Raw genomic sequence first — 21475 nt, forward strand, 5'->3', positions numbered from 1 at the left:
GACCTTCATTTATTAGCAACTCTAAATGATGCAGAAGCACTGACTGCACAATGAGCCCTGGGGATTGACTGTAAATGGATTCCTAGTTAATGAATTTGTTCTCCCTTGCTTAGGCGTTATTCTTGGTTTAGCGTTTGGACGAAATACTCAATGTATCACTACTTTAGAAGGACTGTAGCAAGAATAAGGAAAAAATTCTGCAAGTTACTGGAAAAGTAGAGTAGCAGGGATGGTTAAGTTGAGCAAGAGAGAGGTCCTGTCTCATCTTTGATTAGTCTGAGATCTAGTGTAAAACAAGTTTTGAGAACTGCTTAAGTGAAACGGGAAGGACAGCTGGGGGATTAAAAACTAGAGTTTGAGACCCAGTTTTAACTCTGTGTGACCTTGGGTGAGTGGACAAGTTACTAAGCCTCTCTGTGCCTTGGTTTGCTCATCTGAAAAATGGGGACAGCAACAGAACTTGTAGAGGGCTGTGGTGAGCCTTAAATGTCAACATATATAAAGGGCTTAGAGCGGTGCCCAGCACAAGCTACGTGCTGGCTGTTACTGTTTTCATAATCATCACCTGGGATGGCAGCAGAAACAGAATTTCGAGCTCCAAGAACGAGATCCTTGGAGCAGGACGCAGTGCTTTGGAGTCAGATAGAGTCGAGGTATGAATCCAGGCCTGTTACATTTAATTTTTAAGCTTCAATTGTGCCCTGCCTCATGAGTCCTTGTAAAAAGTAAATTTTAAAAAATGCATGAAAGGCACTTGCTGTGCCTGGTACATAAAAGAGGCTTGCTAAATATTAGTGCTTAAGCATTCATTACCATTATTATCTTTTTGGAGGAATCTCTGAGACATGGAAATAAATGCCAAAAGAAAAATTTTAGTAAGTGACATAAGATGAGTGGAGAGAGCACATGTGAAAGAGGAGAAAGGGAAATGAAGAGGATCTATCGAGGGCCTTCTCTGGGAAGGGTGCCCTCATCCCCTGTCTCAACCGGCCGTCACCACAGCCCCAAGAGGAGGGTTTAACTCCCCAGCCACAGAATCCCCATAAATCCCCTAATTACCTTGTTCACTGGTGAAGGAAAGACAGCTGGGATTCCAACTGGGGCCTGAATGGCTGCGAAGCCCACACTGTGTCAAGGCGTGAAAGCCAGGCTGCAAAGGGCTTCATCACAGACTGCGGGGGAAACAGACTCTAAGCTCTTCCTACTTTTTTTCCTTCCCCCCACCTTTATATATATTTAAAAACACAGTCATCAAATTCTTGATAGGCAAAGCTTGTTCCGGCTGGCTAGGTAAACTTTACCTGATAACTACCATAAAATAACTACTGTAAGACAATTTTAAATTAAGGCCGGTTAATCAGTTTTTTAATCCTGTTAAGTACCAACTTGGCAACGGTCCACAAAAGAGAGAATTATTCTCGTTTTCTGCTTTGTCTTCCAGAGACACACATTTCTGACAGTGTGAAGATGGCCCGACTCATGGAGGCTGCAGGGAGCATTTGGGGAATGAATGAGAAGCATCTCCTAGGGTCCCTCCCAATTCAAAAAGCTAATGCTTCTGCATGCAGCAAGATGTCGATGCTAAACTTGATTTCAATTAAAAACCCATTTCTGTACAAATGTTATAAAACTAGACTAATAAAATGTAAGTTGATGACTCCTAATTTTGTCTTAAAAATTATGTGATACCTTAAAGATCAATCTGGCCAAAACTCCATAGCATCAAATAATCAGTGCATAAAAAGAAAACCTAGTTGTAGGATGTTCTGGATCCATTCACAAGAAAGCTCGGTTAAATGCAAGACGCTGGTAAATCTGCTAGAGTTCCCAACGTCATGTTAGACAGCAAGCTGCTCCCAGCTGCTCCCTGGAACCCCTTAAAACTTAAAGGGTAGAGCTTCCCCCCTCTACTCTAGTTGCTCACTAGATAGTTCTCGAAGCAAATGCAGGTACCAAAGGATCTTCCTGACAGGTAGTGGGGGATATGGAGTAGTAATGGTCAGAATGTGCATTATTACTCTTCGAATAACCCCGTTTATTTTTTTGATTGCAGATTATGCTTAAAAATGAACTTGGGGGATATGGTAAAAACAGCTCTGAGTGGGGAGTATGATGATGCAGATTCCAGCACTAGCTAAGGGACGGTTAAGCCGTGTGGCTCTAGCCAACACCCTCTCTTTCTAGGGTGCAGTGTGCCAAGGTGGTTAGGACCAGGCCGTTTCTAAGGCTCTTACAGAGTTATAATCTAAGAATAACTATATTAACAAGAACTCTGTGTAATTCTTATAAGCCCAAACCGCCGCCACAGGGCTCTTAGGCTAAGGTTTTTTGCACAGTTGCTGAAAGTGTCAACTGAGCTCTCCTCAAATGGCAGTTGTGCTGTCAGGTTATAATCGTCTGTAATTGGTGCTTTCGTGAATTGCAAACTTCCTAACCACTAGAAGGCCTGAAAAAGAATCTCATTCCTCTGTAATAAGAAACATGTTAAAAGGCAAAATAATTAAAAAAGAAAGCACACTATGAGCAATAATCATTAAAACCCACTGCTTGGGCTTCCCTGGTGGCGCAGTGGTTAAGAGTCCGCCTGCCGATGCAGGGGACACGGGTTCGTGCCCCGGTCCGGGAGGATCCCACGTGCCGCGGAGCGGCTGGGCCCGTGAGCCATGGCCGCTGAGCCTGCGCGTCCGGAGCCTGTGCTCCGCAACGGGAGAGGTCACAACAGTGAGAGGCCCGCGTACCGCAAAAAAACAAAAAACTCACTGCTTTATGTTTATGTTAACATTCCTCATCAGTGAAGACAAGCCTAGAGAACAGAACAGACAAAAAACAAACATGCTATTTTACGATTTCTTAATAGCATGATTTCCAATAAGAATTCGTATGTGAAATAAGTCGGTCTTAATGGTTTCTTTTCTTGTCATCGAAACATATTAGGAAACCATCCACAGCTTTTCCTTCCTTCTTTCCATCCATCCATCCCATTCCTAAATATTCCCAACCATCAGTCACCCTCCTCTTTGATTAGCAACAGTTTCACCCAGATAATAGCTATTTTTGTTGATGCCTTCCTAGTTCCCTCCCTCCACCTTTCCTCACTCTCTCTTCCACTTGACTAAGTTCCCTGAAGGCAGAGAACCTGGGTTTTGTTTATCTTCATTTGGGGGGAAAAGAGATGGCTACCTTGCTCATACGTGGCACAATATGGGTTTTCCAAATATTCTAAAAATTACATAGAAAGAATTTAGAAATCTAGGTAACTACTAAAATGGATGGTACTATCTGTACCTTCAATTAAAAAAAAAGTACCCATTGTCTTCTGCTAGAGCTTCTTAAGAGCGACGCAGAGAGAAATGGGAACCTCTCTCCGTGGCCCTCAAGGAACTCCCCACCTAAAGACCTAAAGCCCTGCGAGAATCACTAGGGGAACTTATGAAGCAGTCCGAGTACCTGGGCCCACGCTGCCGTCTTTGTGCACCTGCCCTCACCCCTGCCCCACCAGCTGTATATTCTGATTTATTGGGGGCCAAGGCATTGACAATTTTTTTTTTTTTTTTGCCAGTTTGTTTGTTTTATTGACACCTGGATGCTCGGGCCTTGACCGCGTACTTCCAGAGCAGGTACAGCCGCTCATTCCACTGCTGACTCTTGGTCTTCATGTTCTCTTCGCGTTTGTTGAGCCGGCGGCGCGTGGCACGCGTTTTCTTGGGCCACAGATGCAGGGGCTTGTACTTTTTGCCCTAAGAATTTCCTGAGGTTCTCTTTCTGAGTCTGGTTAATGATGGTGAGTACACGGGTGATGGATTTGCAAACAACTCGGATCTTGGAAAGTTTGGAAGCCGCGCCGCCTGGTACTTTAGCCACGCGTAGCTAGGACAGCTCCACTTTGAGGTCCTCCAGCTGTTTCAGCAGCTCCTTCTTCTTGCCGCGAAGGTCTCGAGGCTTAATCTTGGCCATGACTGTAGAGTCAGCCTCCGCCGCCTTCTCGGAGGGAAAAAGCGGCACTGATAATTTTTTTTTTTTTGCGGTACGCGGGCCTCTCACTGTTGTGGCCTCTCCCATTGCGGAGCACAGAGCTCCGGACGCGCAGGCTCAGCGGCCATGGCTCACGGGCCCAGCCGCTCCGCGGCATGTGGGATCCTCCCGGACCGGGGCACGAACCCGCGTCCCCTGCATCGGCAGGCGGACTCTCAACCACTGCGCCACCAGGGAAGCCCCGGCACTGATCATTTTTAAAAGCTCCCCAGGTGACTGTAACAGGAAGCCAGGATTGAGAACTACCAAAATCTCTGAAACCCCTCCTCTAGTTACTTACAAATGCTAGTTAACTGTATGCTTGGCCTTTCATTGTCTTACAGGCCTTGGATGCACCCACCATTCATTTACTGAAACACATTGCACATCAATGGTTATTCTTTTTTCAGAAATCAAGTGAGGTCACTGCTTGAATAAATTTAATTCTCCTTGATGCCAGTGAGCTGTAGCTTTCATAAATGTCCACTCTCCTTCATTTAATATGGTCTTTTCTAACTTTCCATTGAATTGGAGTATTCTATCTATAGTTAGCTGAGTGTTACCTGGGGGCTGGAAAACAGCTGGGGATAGATGGCGCATGGTCTGGAGCCCACTAATTCAAATTTAGGATCAATACCTCGATTGCCCCAAACTTAGATATGATACATTCATTCATATGAGAAAGGATGCTCACTCCCTAAATACTTGCCTGCCAATCTTTAAGATAATTAAGGTGATAGCAGATGTTATGACGTCATTACAGTCACTCAAGAGGAAAACCTGTGAATTCTGAGTTTAGAATAAATAGTATCCTGTCTGTATACCTCTCTCTTCTGTTTGCTGTAGGTGCAATATTTAATTTATTCCCATGTTAAATAGTTGTTTGTCTATTCATGTAACTAAAGCAGCAGAGAAAGACACCCTTTTTAGAAAACACAAGTCTGGGTGTTTTTAAGGACAGTGCTCATTTGATCTCATTATTCTGCCAGTTAGTTGACAGGAAAGAACATCCTAATTGCTCATTAACTCTGAAGATGGCCCCTTGTCTGGTGTCAAGGTCTAAGAGAGACAGGGTACACAGCAGCTGTACAACTGCTGCTGCTTTAGGGGGACAAAGCATTAGGTTTGCACAGTTAGAAAACAGCAGATGTTCTGATATGGGTTTCAAACAATCCCATCTATTATATGGTAGAATTTGGTGGTGAGTTATTTCCCCCTCAGGCTAATAAGATGAACCACATCGCTGATTAAATATTATCTTCTGGGGCCACAAGGTTGTTTTCACGGCTACCGCTGATGGAAATCATTCTTGGTTGGACTGGAGACTGCCCAAATGCCAACTGGTTTGAAAGGCTCTCCGAGAAAGGCATTCCTTGGTGCTCTTTCCCTCTACCCACCCTTGTGCCTACGTGCAAGACCATCTGGTCCTCTGATAATAAGCAAAAGCATAAGAGACACAAGCCATCAACACAGGCCTGCACGGTGACTGTTCGGATCCCTTCCTCAAAGCATACAAAGAAACCCAGAAGTCCAGGAAACAGCTATGCCCACTTAGCAAGAAGCACTGTCTCCATGCTTCCCTGATGTATAAAACATTAAGATGATAATAATTAGCAAATAATTAGGGCTGCCAAGGGGTAAGGAAACACTGTCACAACCTGACAAGTGTCATAGTGTCAAAAGCTCTGCTCAAAACGGGCCTCGCTGGCCCTGAGTTATCTAAGCCAGGGGCTCATTTCCCTCCTCACCCCCATGTGTCTCGCCAAAAAGCATCCTCTACACAATGGTAAACTACTTGGGGCTTAAAGTTTATCTTTGTTACAGCACAGTGTGCCAAAAGAAGGGCCCTTCTAACCCCCAGAGACGCAGCTTATTTAAAGTTATAATGAAGACAGCAGGTGTTCCATACAGATGTCTCTTCTTTCAGAAGACACCTATGCGAAACACTTTATTCTCCCTTAACCTCGGTGGGCTAAGCTGCGTTTTATTTCAGCATCACCCGAGCCAAAAGCAAACTGTTTCCCTTTAGTCTCACTGAGCTGAAAATTAAAAACGACTGGGTTTTGGGTTGTTTTGGCTGATTTGCAGGGAATCCTGAACGCGATGATTCCAGAGTCAACTCCCATTGCTTTCTGGTGACAATGAAAGCAATGCCAGACTCCCCAGAAAGTATGCCAGACTCCCCCTTTCCTTGGCGACCCAAACCTCTGAGTGTCAATCACCTCACACCTTCCAGTGAGACGAAGCAGAACAGATCTGAAAGGACTGCACTCGATAAAATGTATGCTGCTTTAACTTTTGTAAACTGTAAAGTCAAATGGAAATGCCTAGTGCCGTGGCACTAAAGCAGCCTCAAACTGAGACAGGATCCAGTGTGTTCTGGAACCCTTAAGAAAGAAATCATTGTAGCAGCCAGGGGAGAGCTAGCTACCAGTAATAGGAACCACTGGTCTTCTTGCCCAAAGTGTATGGATACCTTTAGCCTGGAAGGTTGGAGTAGAGATGAGAAGGGAAAGAAGGCAATGAGCAAACAGGAAAAGTGGAGACAGGACGTCGAGGTCCTAGTCTGGATGCTCGGCTCTACGCAATCTCCCTCAACACACTGACAGACCATAAGTAGCCCACAGAAGCTGGAGGTGAAGGTGTGAGGTGCAGTTTTCTCTGCATTTCTCTACAAAAAATGACCTGATGCCTTTAATGGGATGGCACTGTGGAGAATATCAAAGAAGAGGAAGGTCAGGGCTTCCCTGGTGGCGCAGTGGTTGAGAGTCCGCCTGCCGATGCAGGGGACACGGGTTCGTGCCCCGGTCCGGGAAGATCCCACATGCCGCGGAGCGGCTGGGCCCGTGAGCCATGGCTGCTGAGCCTTCGCGTCCGGAGCCTGTGCTCCGCAACGGGAGAGGCCACAACAGTGGGAGGCCCGCGTACAGCATAAAAAAAAAAAAAAAAAAAAAAAAAAGAAGAGGATGGTCAATATTGAATATTTTTAGCAATGCATAGGTTTTCATATTTTTTCTTAATAAAGGTTCTCCGTGATTTTGCAGACATTTTAGAAAATGGAGTCAAGCCAAAACAAGAAAGTTAAGTCACCATAATCTTATTTCTGAGAAATAATGATGAGTGGCATTTTGCTAAATATTATTCCAGTCTTTTTTATAGTGCATTTACTAGGTCTTACAAAAATAAATGAGTTTCTACTAAGACTACTGCCACATCCTGCTCATTTGACTCACTGTGAACCTGCTTCTATTTTTAGCGGCTGTTACTCTAGATCGTGACTTACTTCACCTATCTCCCACTGGGGCATGGTTAGGCCATTTGCGCGTTTTCCAAAGCAGATGACTGCAGTGTACTCTCAATCAGCTTAATATTTATAGTATCTTAATAACGCTGTGCAGTTTGGGTCCTGTCTTGCAACAAGAGTAGATTTAAAAGACACAGATGTGACACAGGAAGATTGCTGGTCCCTAGTTGAGATGCTTGAAGATATATAAATATATATTATGCATGACTCTCACATCTGGCTCTCCATAACGAAGTTCAACAGAATTATAAATAGTTTTGAATCCTTGGAGAACTGCCATGTGATGAAACTAGACCACTCTGAAAGCTATCTGTGATTCTATAATAAATGGAAACCAACACATGACTTGATTTTTCTCACTAGCAAAACAACACAACAAAACGGATGAACACGTGCGCCTCTGAGCGAGATTCAAGAGGCTGAGTAAACGACAGTGAAAATTCTCACGTGAATGATTCACGTGTAACATTGATAGGTGGCTCAACATAAAATTCTGTCTTAAAGCACACTTAGTGCAAGCACATTTATTCTTTTTTGTTATGAGTCTTTTCTTTTCTAAAAAGAAAGCCACTGAAGAAAAACTGAGTCCTATTTAAATGAACATCGCAAATATCCTTAATTCAAATGTCACTAATTGTCCAGAGTAAAAACAGTATGTTCACTCATACGCTATGATTTTTGGTAGAAACAAATCACTGCCCAGCAGATTATTTATGATTGTCTATAGGAAGCATTTTTTTTGGTGTGTGTTCTATTAGGTACCTGAGATGCCAGTTTCTTGTGTAAGAAGGGCATTCTTTCCCTAAACAAACTATTTATTTCACAATTTTTAATTAATGTCAGGAATTTTTGCTTAAAAAAAAAAAGACAACCCAACCAATCAAAAGAACTTAGCCAATCATGTGAGGACAACAGTAAGAGAAATGTCATTGTCATTCTACAAGTAATACTGTCTTTTTAAACGTAGCTAAGGCTGTTCTATAGTGACCACACCTACCAAAGAGTTTTCAGTGTTCTGATTTCAGGATGATCGTAATGGCCAATCCACCTCCCAAAACACAAACATAACTCCGGCTCGGCCATGCGGGCTGACTATGTGGAAGGCTACAGACAGGATCATGCTGGTCTCTTCCATAACTGACAATTCACGACAGCCTAGAAGCGTTTTTTCTGAAGAGGCCCCGACTAGGAATAGAGAAGTCTGGCCTTCTTGCCTGGTGTTTACCACTCAGAATGTGACCCCGGGCCAGCCATTTCATTTCTCTGTGCTTCTATTTCCCAATCTAAAACAATGGCTATAATTACAAATGCTTATTTCGTAGGGTTCTGTGTGGGGATGTGAACCTTCCTAGCACAGTAACCACGAGGGAAGAGGTACTGCTTGTTGACCTGGAGAGAATTCACCAAAACATTTACATGGTTTCTTCTGGGTGCCTGGATTATGGGTAGCTGCAAGGATACACCTCAAATGTGATGTGGTTTTTCTCCGGGTGGTGGGGTTATGGATCACTTTTTGTCTTCTTTTTGGTGATTTGTATTGATTATTTTCCACCGTGAATATGTTCTGCTTTTATAACCAGCAGGACAAATGCTTATCCAAATTCTAAAAGACCATAATAACCGAGTTCAGGGACCCATCATCACCTGTCTCAGGCCCTCAGCACCGTCCACCCCGGGACATCTGGAATTCAGGGAGGACTTCCAGAAAAGGAGCTGAGTGCTGCCTATTCCCATGGCAAAACAAAAGCAGAATCGCACGGCAATCACAGCACGCATCTAACAGGTGTTAGCACACACACATCAGAGCAGTCTCACACGCGTCATCACCTGCCTCCCTTCCTTCTGAAGGCCAGAGGACTCTGTCCCTGCGGTAGGAGAAAGCTGAGAGTCCATTTGCAGCCAGACTGGAAGGCGGATGTGGAAGCTAATTCAGGGTTCAGCTCTGCTCTAGGGTGGACACACAGGAGCCCAAGGAAATGTGGATCCAATCTAGCACCTTCCAGGAAGGTCCTGACCCCCAGGCTCTTCATGCCTGGGGAACCCAACCTATATCACAACAGCATCCCCAGGGCAGGACACCGTCCACAATAATTGGGCCATAGATATAAATGATGGGATATTAAGTCTCTTGACTTCTCCGAGTCTGTTTCCTCATTGAGTAAGATCAGGTGTCAGATATGCTGACCTCTAAGGTCACTCTCAGTGCCAGTTACGTTTGAAAATGGTTCAGCCTTGTCTCATTCTACATTATCTACTTTAAAAAGTAATTTAAGTAAATTAAGCAAAGGATCAAAACAATAGGTCCCTCCCCAAGACTGCAGTTATGTGCTTAAAATTATATGCTAAAGTTAGGTGGTATATGTTATCTGTACTTACAATGCTTAGAAAGGAATTAGAAAGGTTCAAATAAAAAAGAATAAAATTTTATTCACTGAAAATATCAACTACTGAGTCTATGAAATAAAGTCTCAAAGTCTGGGCCTTCAGCTCAAAAAAAAAAATAGATACTGTTTTGTTTGGTTTCATATTTTAGTACAGACACAGAGAATTAGAAACTTCTTCGCACCCTCAATTGTTTGATTAATAAGAATGTAAAATCCACTATAATTTTAACGCACTATTTGACATCTCTCTTCCTAATTAAAACATTTTATGAAATGATGAGTTTCTTAATCACACCTATATTAATAGTTTTCTCCAATTAAGTTTGATCTTATGAAACACTGAATATACACCTCAATAACTTCAAGATTAAAAATTGTATAGATGACCTGAGTACCCAAATCATCATATTAGTAAACTTGATATTCTCTAAAATTCTTACATAACTTAGGGAATCATAGTTGCTGAAGCAGAGAATTTCATAGATGGGTAAATAAAGTGATCAGCTCATTTCAAAAGGTACTGTATCTCTTTCCTAAATCTAATATATTGGGTAGCTGAAGTGAAGTCAGTCAGTCACTAAAATCTCCTGTCGCTCAGCGGAAAGAACAATGTTTTTGGTTTGATAGCAAAGAACAAGATTGACTCATTTCCGTACCTGCAGTGCTTAACAATACCGTCTACAAACAAGGGGCTCCAACTGGGATTTCCTGAGGAACAGAATGAATAATGATCCAGAGCAACATGACGAGTGTGCAAGGTAATATTTCCGAAACCATCAAGACTTGGTAGCCCACGAAACAGGGTCCACGTGTGGGGGAAGATGAAGGGGACATGGGTAGGTGGAATTAATTCATTAGAGGTTTGTGTATACTTTTATTGCTAAAGCTACTCATTAGCATCTGAATGATCCCTTTCAATAAATGGTGATTGTGGGGTTAGGTAGCCGGAGGAAAAATTATAAATTCACATAGAACTATTAATGTTAATTTCTCAAATAGGTTTCAATTTCATGTATCATTATCTTTATTATTTTAGCAGCGGCTGAGCTACAGTTAATCTTTTTAGGTATAAAACCTCCACAGAAGCCTGCTCCTTCCCAATAGGGACCTAAACAGAACTCTGGTCCACTTATTTTATTATTTCTTTTCCTGACTGGGATATATTCACATGTTCTTTTGCAGGTTTGAAACATCATATATTTACATTTCTTTATATGCACAATTTCACATCTAGATACAGTCTCAAATATCAAACTTTACTCACTGAAATGAATATCTCCAATGTAGAGAGAAGGGAGTAAGAACCTATAATCCAAAGGAAGTGTTCTGCAATGAAACTGCTTTTAGGGAATCTGGCAGATGGCGCTTTTTCATTACAGAGAACGTTTTCCTGGGGGAAAACACACCAAATTACTTAAAAAAAAAGAAGTGGTCACATGGAATGAGCTGTACCTCTCTGTCCTGGCCTGCAACACGCCTGCAAAGCCAAGCAGGCCGGCCGTGGTCATTTGCATATGTTAAAAATCGCCAACTGCATTATGCCTGCACTGGGCCAGTGAAGGCTCAAATAATCATGCAACTGACGCAGATACCACCATCAAATGCATGTATTTACCAATTTAGATCTGCCTTAGACAGTTGTGTGAATTTATCTTCCAGAAATGATCTTTCATCCGTCAGCCCTGAGACCTAGATGACAAACACTCGCCAATATTCCTGACATTTCTCAATATCCGCATGTCTTTCTAGCTACGCCCGTCCTGCTCAGTCCATTACCACGGAATGGAAGAGGAAGAAGCTCTGAAGAGGACCCAGTCCAACTCTCTTATTATAAAAAATAATAATAAAACAAAGGTCTGATCAGATTCAGTGACTCACACCTCAAGTAAAGTTAGTGCACTGATATTCCAGGACTGAAGCTCGGACCACTGAATTCCCATCCTTTTCTCTTTGTACCACACGATGAAAGATTAAAAGAACATGTACATAATTTATTCCATTTTTTCCAAAATTCTTCATACAACAATAAAGAAACAAGACAGATGTCATTTTTATTTACCTTGGTGTAGCCTCAATAAAAAGCAAAATATACAACACACTTAAAGTAAATTCTCTTTCTGCTTTTTATTTAAAATGTATCTGAATTGGCCCCTATGAACATATATGCCTATAAACAGGATTCAAAGATATTGTCAAGTGATCTTTTAATAATAAAAGCCCTAGATATTAATTCGGAACCCAGATACTCTTTTCCAATATGGCTCTCCTGGTAATTTTACATGTAAAGACTTAGAGACAAAGCCGCAACCAGTTTCATTCTGAAGCCAAGACCTTTGTCGTATGTCCCACCACAGCTTCACATATGGCTAGCCAGCAACCCCAACTGTACAATGTGGGGAGTGGGTGACAACTCTGCTTGATTTTCACAAGAGAGCCAAAGTGTGATTGTGGCCATTTGCCTTTCAGAAGAGTCTAAGAAAAGAAGCACACGTTACTCCACATGTCACGAGGATTTCCAGTTTTAACCAGTACACATGCTCCAGACTGGCAGATAGAAGTTGAAAAGGACACGGCTTTGTACCCAGCCACCCGCTGAACTTGGTGGCAGGCTATTTAAAAAAAAAAAAAAAAAAAAAAAAAGGCACAAATTATACATGGAAGGACGTGGGGGAGAGGGGAGAGGAAAATGCAATGAGCTAATGTTCCTAGCTGGCATCTGCCTTTTGACTCAAAGAAAGGAGATGGCTCTCGTCCAAAATGTTTCTATTGTTCTGGTATCAGCTGCCTCTTGGATTCGTTTATAAGAACTGAGGCTGCCGACAGGACAAGACAAGATTTCTGTTAATGGTAGTAAATGTGCAAGCTTCTTGAAATAATAGGAATTTCGATATTTCTTCTACAAAGGCTACTTTGGTATTATTATTCCTGGCATGAGCTTTAGGACTTATAATTATGGCCAGGTACTATTAAGAAATATGACAACAGCAAATTCTGAGGTTAAAAAAGTTGTTACCTTGATTCTCCAATTTACTCTTCCAATATATTGAACTAAAGAAACTAATTGGTGCTGGATGTCTCTTGCTGGACTGGCATTCTACCAAATGAATTTCTATTAGTTGGCCCTTTCAAATCTCAGTATTATTGATGACTATTACACTAACTTCTTACTCTGAAAACTGGGAATCAAAGAGAAAGAATTAAGCATTTACCTAGCCTTTTAAAAAAGGACTATAGATTCTACCTACTTCATGAGGGAATGATCACATTTTTTTAAAAAAACCAATAAATAAATTACTAGACAGATTATGTCTAGTAAATGACAGATTCAAACTGAGGATGTAGAAAACAGGAAAAAGCATCACTACTATCCTTATAATAAACATGAATGCTGGACAATCTGCAAATCAATACCTTTTCCTGAACCCAACAGAAAGCTGAGGCAGTAGGGCAGCCAACTAGACAGAAGTCTAAAACAGCATAGGAACAACACTTGCTTACCTAGGACAGACTCTGCTGGACACTAATAAAAAGAATCCAGCCAAAACTGTTAAACTGCTAAAGGCTGAGTGTGAGCTAGCAAGATTCTATTCATAGAATATATAACACAGAACATATTGGGAGATGCAGTACAAAGGAATTCACACCCACTTTCAGGCTCTTCTCAGGACCTCATGTGGCCCTTGCAAAAGACATATGTGAGCCCAGAGAAAGTGTCCTTTGTCCTCTGTCATTCCTGGCACAGTCCTGAGGGAAAGAACAGCAGCCACCGCAGGAAAGGTCTGCATGAAAGGCTGCCTAGATCCTTCTTCCCTATCGTCCCCAAGGAACAAAAGACTTAAATGCCTGGGAGAAAGGCGAAAGCCAAGTTTCCCTTAAGGAAATGGTGAAAACCTCCTGCAGCTTAGAGAAGGAAAGAGGAGAAAAAAAAAAAAAAACGTCTAAACTGGGGAGAGGGGCAGGGATACTGAGAAGGCCACACCTCCAAACCGAGGGACACAGTGACTGCGTGGACTAAGGCTTAATCAGGGCACCCCCAGGCACCGGTCTCCACCACCAAACTAAAAAACACAGGCTAACAAGTAATAGCAGTGTGCCACCGGGGGAGGGGCGACGGAGGGGATGGAGTACCTATCCCAGCTGCAGCACAAAGACTTACAACTGAAGTTCAAGTAGACATTGAGAGGCACTCTGGCAAATCAGCCCCCACCCTAAAAACAAGGTAACATTAGAGGAATTCGAAGTCTTTGATGCACTGAGGGGACCATACAGTACCTACTCAGTATTACTCACAGTAATTCTATATAATTCACAATACTCACAGTGCTCAGTAGAACAAGTAGACAGATAATCCAAAGGGATTAGAAGATCTGGGCAACACTATCAACTCAATTAATCTAACTAACATTTGTAAAACACTCTACCCAACTAGAGCAGAACACACATTCTTTTCAGGTGCACATGGCATTTTCACCAGGATGGTCCATAAAATATCACAACCAGGTGAGATTTATCCTGAGAACACAAACCTGCTTCAAGTTTGAAAATCAAAATAATTTAGTATGTCAATAGACTAAAGAAGAAAAAGTATATAATAATCTCTACAAATACAGAATAAAAAATACTATTTTTAATAGCATACCTCTCCCTGCAGAAAGAAAGAAAAAAAGAAAGAAAGAAAGAAAGACAGACTTAGGTATAAGTTTAAGGAAATATATAAATATATGGAGGAACTGTATGTTCAAAAAATTTTAGTGGTGTGAAAAAATGATTACAACATAATACTGAATGAAAAAAAAGTAAGGTTCAAAATAGTACATATCATATGGCCAACTTTTATAAAATAAACTCAAACCAAGTATTTTTCCACCAGAAAAAAAGGCTAAAAAGTAATAAAGGCCATTTAAAAAGATGTCTCCTTGGTTTCTCACTCTTAATAAGACAGTCATGAAGTGTTTTAAGGAAAATAAAATTGAAATTAATATAAACAATTTGCAAAGCTATTTCCTTTGCTGTCACCTGTTACTGTATAATGCACTCCAAAGAGTCTCTTCAGATCAGTTTCATTGGAACTAGTTCCATATGCTCTTAAAAACATCCACTGAAAATGAAATTCTGTGGTCAAATAAGTTTGGAAAACATTAATTTAATAAATTGGTTTCTTAATTGTAGAACTAATTAGAATCGTCAGTATAATAGTACCATTCTGGATCTTCAAGGGGGTATAGTTTGCAGTTTCCCAAACTTATTTGAATGTAGAACTTATGAAGGGGGGAAGTGAGTGAGTGAAAGAATGAGAGAGACAGGAAAGGAGAGAGCAGAGAGAGTTGTTTCAGCTAAAAATTGAAAGTTGCAGACATATTATTTTGCTTCTAAATACTTCAGTGGGTATCTCCCAAGAATCAGGGACCTTCTGCTACTTATCCATAATACCAAAGAAAGTTAATTTCCCAAATAACATCTAATATCTAGTCCAAATACAAAATTCTCCTATTTCCTCAAAATTTTTCTTTTATAAGAACCAGTTTTTCAAGGTTCTCATGTTATATTTGCTTGTTATTTCCTTTTAATATAAAATCACATCCTGCTTTTTTTATGATACTCTTTCCCCCCGCCCCCGCAGGAGACCAGTCTCACTGAATTGTAGAAACCTCACGTTTTATCTGATTTCTCAACTTATTCCTCTATTCCATGTATTTCCTATATATGGACCCCTTACATTGGAAGACTTAATTAGAGTCGGGCTAAACGTTTTTAGTAAGAATATGTCATAGACGGTGCTGTGTTCCTCACATGGCGTCATATCAGGAGACACACAGTATCAGGCCCTCCCACCAACAATGCCGCCGCGTTTGATCGCTGGATTCAGGTGGTGATTGTCAAATCTCTGTTTGCCGCTCCTATTAGCATGTCCTCTATGAGGTGATACTTTATCACCATGTGAATGTCCCGTTTCTTTTTTAAATTTTTATTGGAGTATAGCTGATTTACAATGTTGTGTTAGCTTCAGGTGTACAGCAAAGTGAATCAGTTATACAACGTCCGGTTTCTAAACAACCTTTTAGCTAGTGGTTTACGGTGCTTGATGATCTTTGCAAGGCTACCAGTTATTTCATTGGTTTCTTGTTAATTTTTATTTACTTCTTTTAAAATTCCTTTTTAGGAAAATGTACTCTTTGTGGGATATAGTTAGGTGAGTTTTGACAAATGCAAAGAGTTGTGTATCCATCACAACAACCAAGATACAGAATAATTCCATCACTCCAAAAAATTCCCTCCTGCTGTCCCTTTGTGGTACTAAATAAAGTTTTGTACAAAGTCCATGATTAGTAGGTTTGCCCTGACTTACTTAACTTTTTTGTGTGTGTGGTAGACTGGGATTAATATTTTTATCAACGATAACATTCCTACTGCATTTCTAAGATTTACATCCAAGAGAGCATATCGTATTTACGTGCAATGGACAATCCAAGATAACAAATCAGACCACAGTTCTGTTAAGATTATGGCTTGTTCCAAATTAAATTAAATACATAATATCCTAACCTCCAGTAATATTTCATGTCTCACCTGGGAGTGATTAAGCAGCTGTGTGCACAGGACTAACCTTGAGAATTTGTTAAAATACAGCCTCTGGGGCCCTGCCCCCAGAGGTTAGGATTCCAAGGCTAAGGCATGCTTGCAGTGATTGTAATACCAGTAGTCCACTGAATCTAGTGATTACAAGAATGGCCCCAATTATCCACCTCTCCTTCTGTGCAGCCATGTGACTCTGCAGCTCCTCCCATGCAGAGATGGAGGCTATTTCCCTATCCCATGAATCCTGTCTGGTCTCCTGACTTTGCTTCAGTAACAAAATACAGCGGAACTGACAAGGCATCAGCCTAAGTCTCACTTGTTTCCACACTCTCCCTTGGAACCCTCGTGCTGAGGCCTTGTGAATGAGCCTGGGCTGGCCTGCTGGATGATAAGTCATGCGCGGCCCAGTCTCCACCATCGCACCAGACAACAGTCAGTCAGGCACGTGAAGGAGGTCACCCTAGAGCAGCCAGCCTCAGATGACCACTGCAGACACCTCAGCACACCAGCCGAGGTCACGGAAGCCTGGCCCAGTGGACCCGTACACACAGGAGCAAGAAGAAATGTGTATTGTTTTAAGCCATGGGTGGCAGGGTGATTTTAACCAGTAACAGACAACTGATAGACCACAGTTCTGATACTCTTCACCTGACAAGTACTAATTTATCTCTTCCTCCCCATTTCCTAGGTCACCCCTCCAAGCACAATGCTGCTGCTAAGACCGTATTCCCTCAATTCAGACACCAAGTAGTCACAATTTATGTATTCCCATCATCTGGTGTGATGCCTGGTGTGACCCCCCCGCCGGAGGTGCTCAATTCTTGTTCGTGAAATGACTGCTGCCGATTCACATACACAGGTCTGATCTCATCGCTCCCCTGTGCAGAACTCTTACTGGCATTCACATCATATACCAGATCCATTTTCCACGTGGCCTATTTAATTCTAGGACCTCTGTGATCAGGCCCCAGCCTAGCTGCTCACTCTTCTTCCCCTTCTCTTAATGCTCCATTCGAAAGTGAAGGTGGGATGACCACACCGCTTGCTTCTGTGTCTGAGCAGATACTGACTCCTGCCTGGAAGGACCTTCCGCATCTCTGCAAACCCTACACACTCTTGAAGGTCCAACTCGAATGCCGCCTCTTCTGTGAGGTGGCACTGCCTCTAGCAATTGCCTCTAGCAATTGGCCTACGCCTCTCCTAGGTACCTGACATTATGATTACTTATGGCATCTAGCATGCATTTCCCCTACCAGAGATTGTGAACCTTGGGTGGTGGGGGGAGATTCCATTTTTTAACCTTCCTGTATTCTTTATCACGGTACATGAAACACAGTAAGACCTTAATAAATATTTATTGAATGAATAGATGATTTTTACTGCTCTTTAAAAACGGTAATACCCAAACTCATAAGCCAAACCCCGGAACAAATATGGCAAAATAAATACAGCGGTTTTCATATATCAGTTTGTAAAAGGATCTTCTGGAAAGTTGGTTAAGAATACAAATTCCTAGTCTCTGCCCACAGGAAGACTGGTTCAGCAGGCCTGCAGTGGAACCCCGAGTTTGAATTCTTATCAAGCTATTCATGTGATTTTGAGGAAGGCTTGTGGCCAACAATTTGATACACAGCAATCTATAGCCTACTTTACAGACATGAATTTCAAAGTAAATCCCTTCTTTCATGCACCTAAGAATTTTTTTTTTTTAAGTTTCTTGACTTTAATGACAAAGCACTGAGTGCAGCAGACCTACAAAGAGAACCACTTTAACAATACATACATAGTCTGGCACCTTATTAGCTTAAGCTGCTAGGAATACGGCATCACACCCCATTCTTTGTAATCACGAGCTGCACACATTTTTTCATCTACATATCCTTTGTATAAACTATTTAAAGTTTAATTTGCTACAAATAGTCCTTTTTCAGACATCTCACCACGTAAGGTATGTACTTTAAAATAAAGTGAAGGGCGCCAAACTCCTACCTTGGTCCCGGAGGCTGGCTCTTAGCGCTCTCTCCAGCTGCTCCTCTTCACTCAGTCCTGCTGTATACGCGTCAAAGTTCCTGGGTACTTCTTCAGGGTAACCTGGCCTGCCACGTGGGTAATAATCCTGATATCCAGAGTAGCCTACAGGCACAATGAAAAAGTTATGGAATGTTGCCATGGACTATTCTTTTCATACTTCCTATTTTGTTAGCAAAGACAATAAAATAATTTATGTCATTCTTTTGACTACAGTGATAATCCTCAAAATAAGAAAAGATGACCAATGGATGGAGAATGCCTCCACGAAGGCGGGCGATGACTGTCCCATAACTGTTGTAGCCACAAGGCCGAACACGGGACTGGATATGAATGAGTCCTTATGTGCTGAAGACGAAGAAGATGTTTATTTTTTTAGATCAATTTTTACTGGAGTCTAGTTGATTTACAATGTTGTGTTAGTTTCAGGTGCACGGCAAAGTGAATCAGTTATACATATACACATATCCACTCTTTTTTAGATTCTTTTTCCATTAGGTTATTACAGAGTATTGAGTAGAGTTCCCTGTGCTGTACAGTAGGTTCTTATTAGTTACTTATTTTATATAAGAAGATATTTTGAAGACATGAGCAGTACTGGAGAGGGGACTGGAATGGGCTATTGACATATGGAGTGGATTCTTTCAGTTTACAGCTACTTAATACTTGGAGTATTTTCAGTGAAGTCCTGGCTGGAGTCAAGGGAATGGTTGAACTGATAGCTGATAAAGCCTTACTGTCTGGTGGCTCCAAACAATGAGAGGCAGACCAATATTTAACACACATTCTGCCGGGCTTCTGTGCTAGGTATGATACTTCAGATGCTGATAACTACATTGAGAAATACAAGCCAGTGTCTCTCTAATTAGAATCCTAAGTCAGAGATCATAGTTTCTATTACTAGCACTTCCGAGAAACTGGTTGCAAGATTAAATGAGAGAAGAGACAACCTGGTCATTAAATAATGCTTTAAGAATCAAACTTCGACATACCATTAATAAAGGGCAAAGTTGACTTTTGCAAGGTACTTCCATCGACCTTTTCAAGTCCGTTTGAGTTTATTCCTTACATTTTTCTTTAATCACCACTTTTATGGAATTTGTTTGGAAGATACTATTTTTCCCCACAGACGATTACCAATCTAATTCTGGTATAATGAGAGAGAAGTATGTTTGATTTTTTTCCCTTCTCTCCTTCCATTATCACACCCTTTGAAGATGATGTTTCAAATGTTTAATTAATGTGCTTCTTATTATTGATGAAAATTCCTACCCTTCATAAGTCTTGTGTCATATGTCTCCATATCACCCACCATAGCACATGCCTGAGTTTAAGCTTCTTATTGCTTTAAAAAGACTAAAGAAAAAAAAAAATCAAGCCAACAAGGGGAACACTGTAGGGTAGAACCTGGTTAATTGAAATTTCATATTCAGAATTTTTGATAATTGGTCTTGAGGCTATTTTAAAATTTACTTTTGTGTTGGTTATGAAAAAAATGCTTTCCTAATATATGAGATTAAAATGAAAACAGTTAATTTCCCATAAAAAGCTTTCAGGCACTCTAAAAGTCTTTATTTTCAAATAAAAAGTGAAATGACAATAAAACACACTAGTTTCAGCTGATAATATATGTGTTTACATAAATATTTGTCATATAAAGTATTTGTGTCTATTGGTATGTTTTTACAACTTTCATGAGACATAACTGATATACTATATAATCCATCAATTTAAAGCATATAACTCAACGGCTTTTAGTATATTCGTAAGAGTTGTGCCATCAATACCATAATCAATTTTAGATCATATCTATCACCCCCAAAAGAAATCTGTACCCTTTTAGCTATCACCCTCTGACCTTCCTAGCCCTAAATAACCACTAATCTACTTTCTATCTCTGTAGCTATGCCCATTCTGGACAATTTTATAAACAGAATCATATAATATGTGGTGTTTTGTGTATGGCTTATTTCATTCAGCAAAATGTTTTCATGGTTCATCCATGTTGCAGCATGAATCAGTATTTCATTCTTTTTCATGGCCAAGTAATACTCCATTGTAGAACTATATCACACTTTGTTTACTCACTCATCAACTGATGACATTTGGGTTATTTCTGCCTTTTGACTCTTGTGAATACTGCTTCTATAAACATCTGCATACAAGTTGTCATTTGGACATATGTTTTCAGTTCTCTTGGGTACATACCTAAGAGTGGAATTGCTGAGTCACATGGTAATTCTATATTTAACCATTTGGAACCACCAGAATGTCTTCCAAAGCAGTGACACAATTTTATATTCACACAAGCCACATATATGGGTTCATATTTCTCCACATCTTCACCAACACTTGTTATTATCTGTCTTTTGAATTACAGCCATCCTAATGGGTGTGAAGTGGTATCTCACTGTGGTTTTTGATGACTGATGACGTTGAGCATCTCTTCATGTGCTTACTAACCATTTGTATATCTGCTTTGGAGAACAGTCTATTCAGAGCCTTTGCTCACTCTTACTGATTACTACAATACTCTTCTATTTACCATCTATTACAAAATCTTCTAGATTGGTACTATTTTATTTAATGTCCTTGAAAGTCACAGACATGAATGATTTAAACAAACATTAAATAAAATTGTTCAGGATTTCGGGGGCTAATCTTTTCTTCTAATGTAGTAAAAATTAGTGGGCATTTACTAAATACCTCCTATAACGCAACTTCCATATTCTCTCTCACATGTTTCCCATGTCAGAATATAAACATTATGATATTTGAATCAGGATAAGGATATAAGTATACTGAATGATTTAGGACTGAAATGGGATCTGGACACAATTTTTAATAAGGACACTCTTCCTCAAATTGGTCTCTACGCAATAGAACAATCAGAAAAATTCAGCTCCCACTACTGTGTTGGGGAACACCCACCAGCAAGGTTCATATCCTGAGATAAAGACGACTGTGGCACTGCTACAAATCTTGCTTTCTATGCTTCTCACCAAAAAAGCCAAAAAACAAACAAAAAAAAACTTTTCTATAAGGGCAAATGGTCAAAACACAATAAATGTATCTACTTCACAAAGAATAAAAGAAAGGGGCAACCATTCCAAAACATAATAGAATTTTTATGGATAAGTCGCTGAATACCACAGGATGCTTCAGCAATGCC

The 21475-nt window shown here is 40.8% G+C and overlaps 1 protein-coding gene and 1 pseudogene across 5 annotated transcripts in view; both read right to left on the reverse strand.

Moving 5' to 3' along the window:
* Positions 1 to 21475, reverse strand: part of RHBDD1 (rhomboid domain containing 1) — a 114256-nt gene that overhangs the window by 30980 nt on the left and 61801 nt on the right. For all 5 annotated transcript variants that reach the window (XM_029224707.1, XM_029224706.1, XM_029224708.1 and 2 more), the window contains one exon: positions 18265 to 18408. In XM_029224707.1, coding sequence (XP_029080540.1) covers positions 18265 to 18408 — 144 coding nt within the window. The remainder of the gene's footprint in view (positions 1 to 18264; positions 18409 to 21475) is intronic.
* LOC114896647 lies at positions 2770 to 4015 on the reverse strand (annotated as a pseudogene).

Source organism: Monodon monoceros, unplaced genomic scaffold, assembly GCF_005190385.1.
Source record: "Monodon monoceros isolate NGI ecotype Baffin Bay Population unplaced genomic scaffold, NGI_Narwhal_1 Super_Scaffold_16, whole genome shotgun sequence".
Lineage (NCBI taxonomy): Eukaryota > Metazoa > Chordata > Mammalia > Artiodactyla > Monodontidae > Monodon > Monodon monoceros.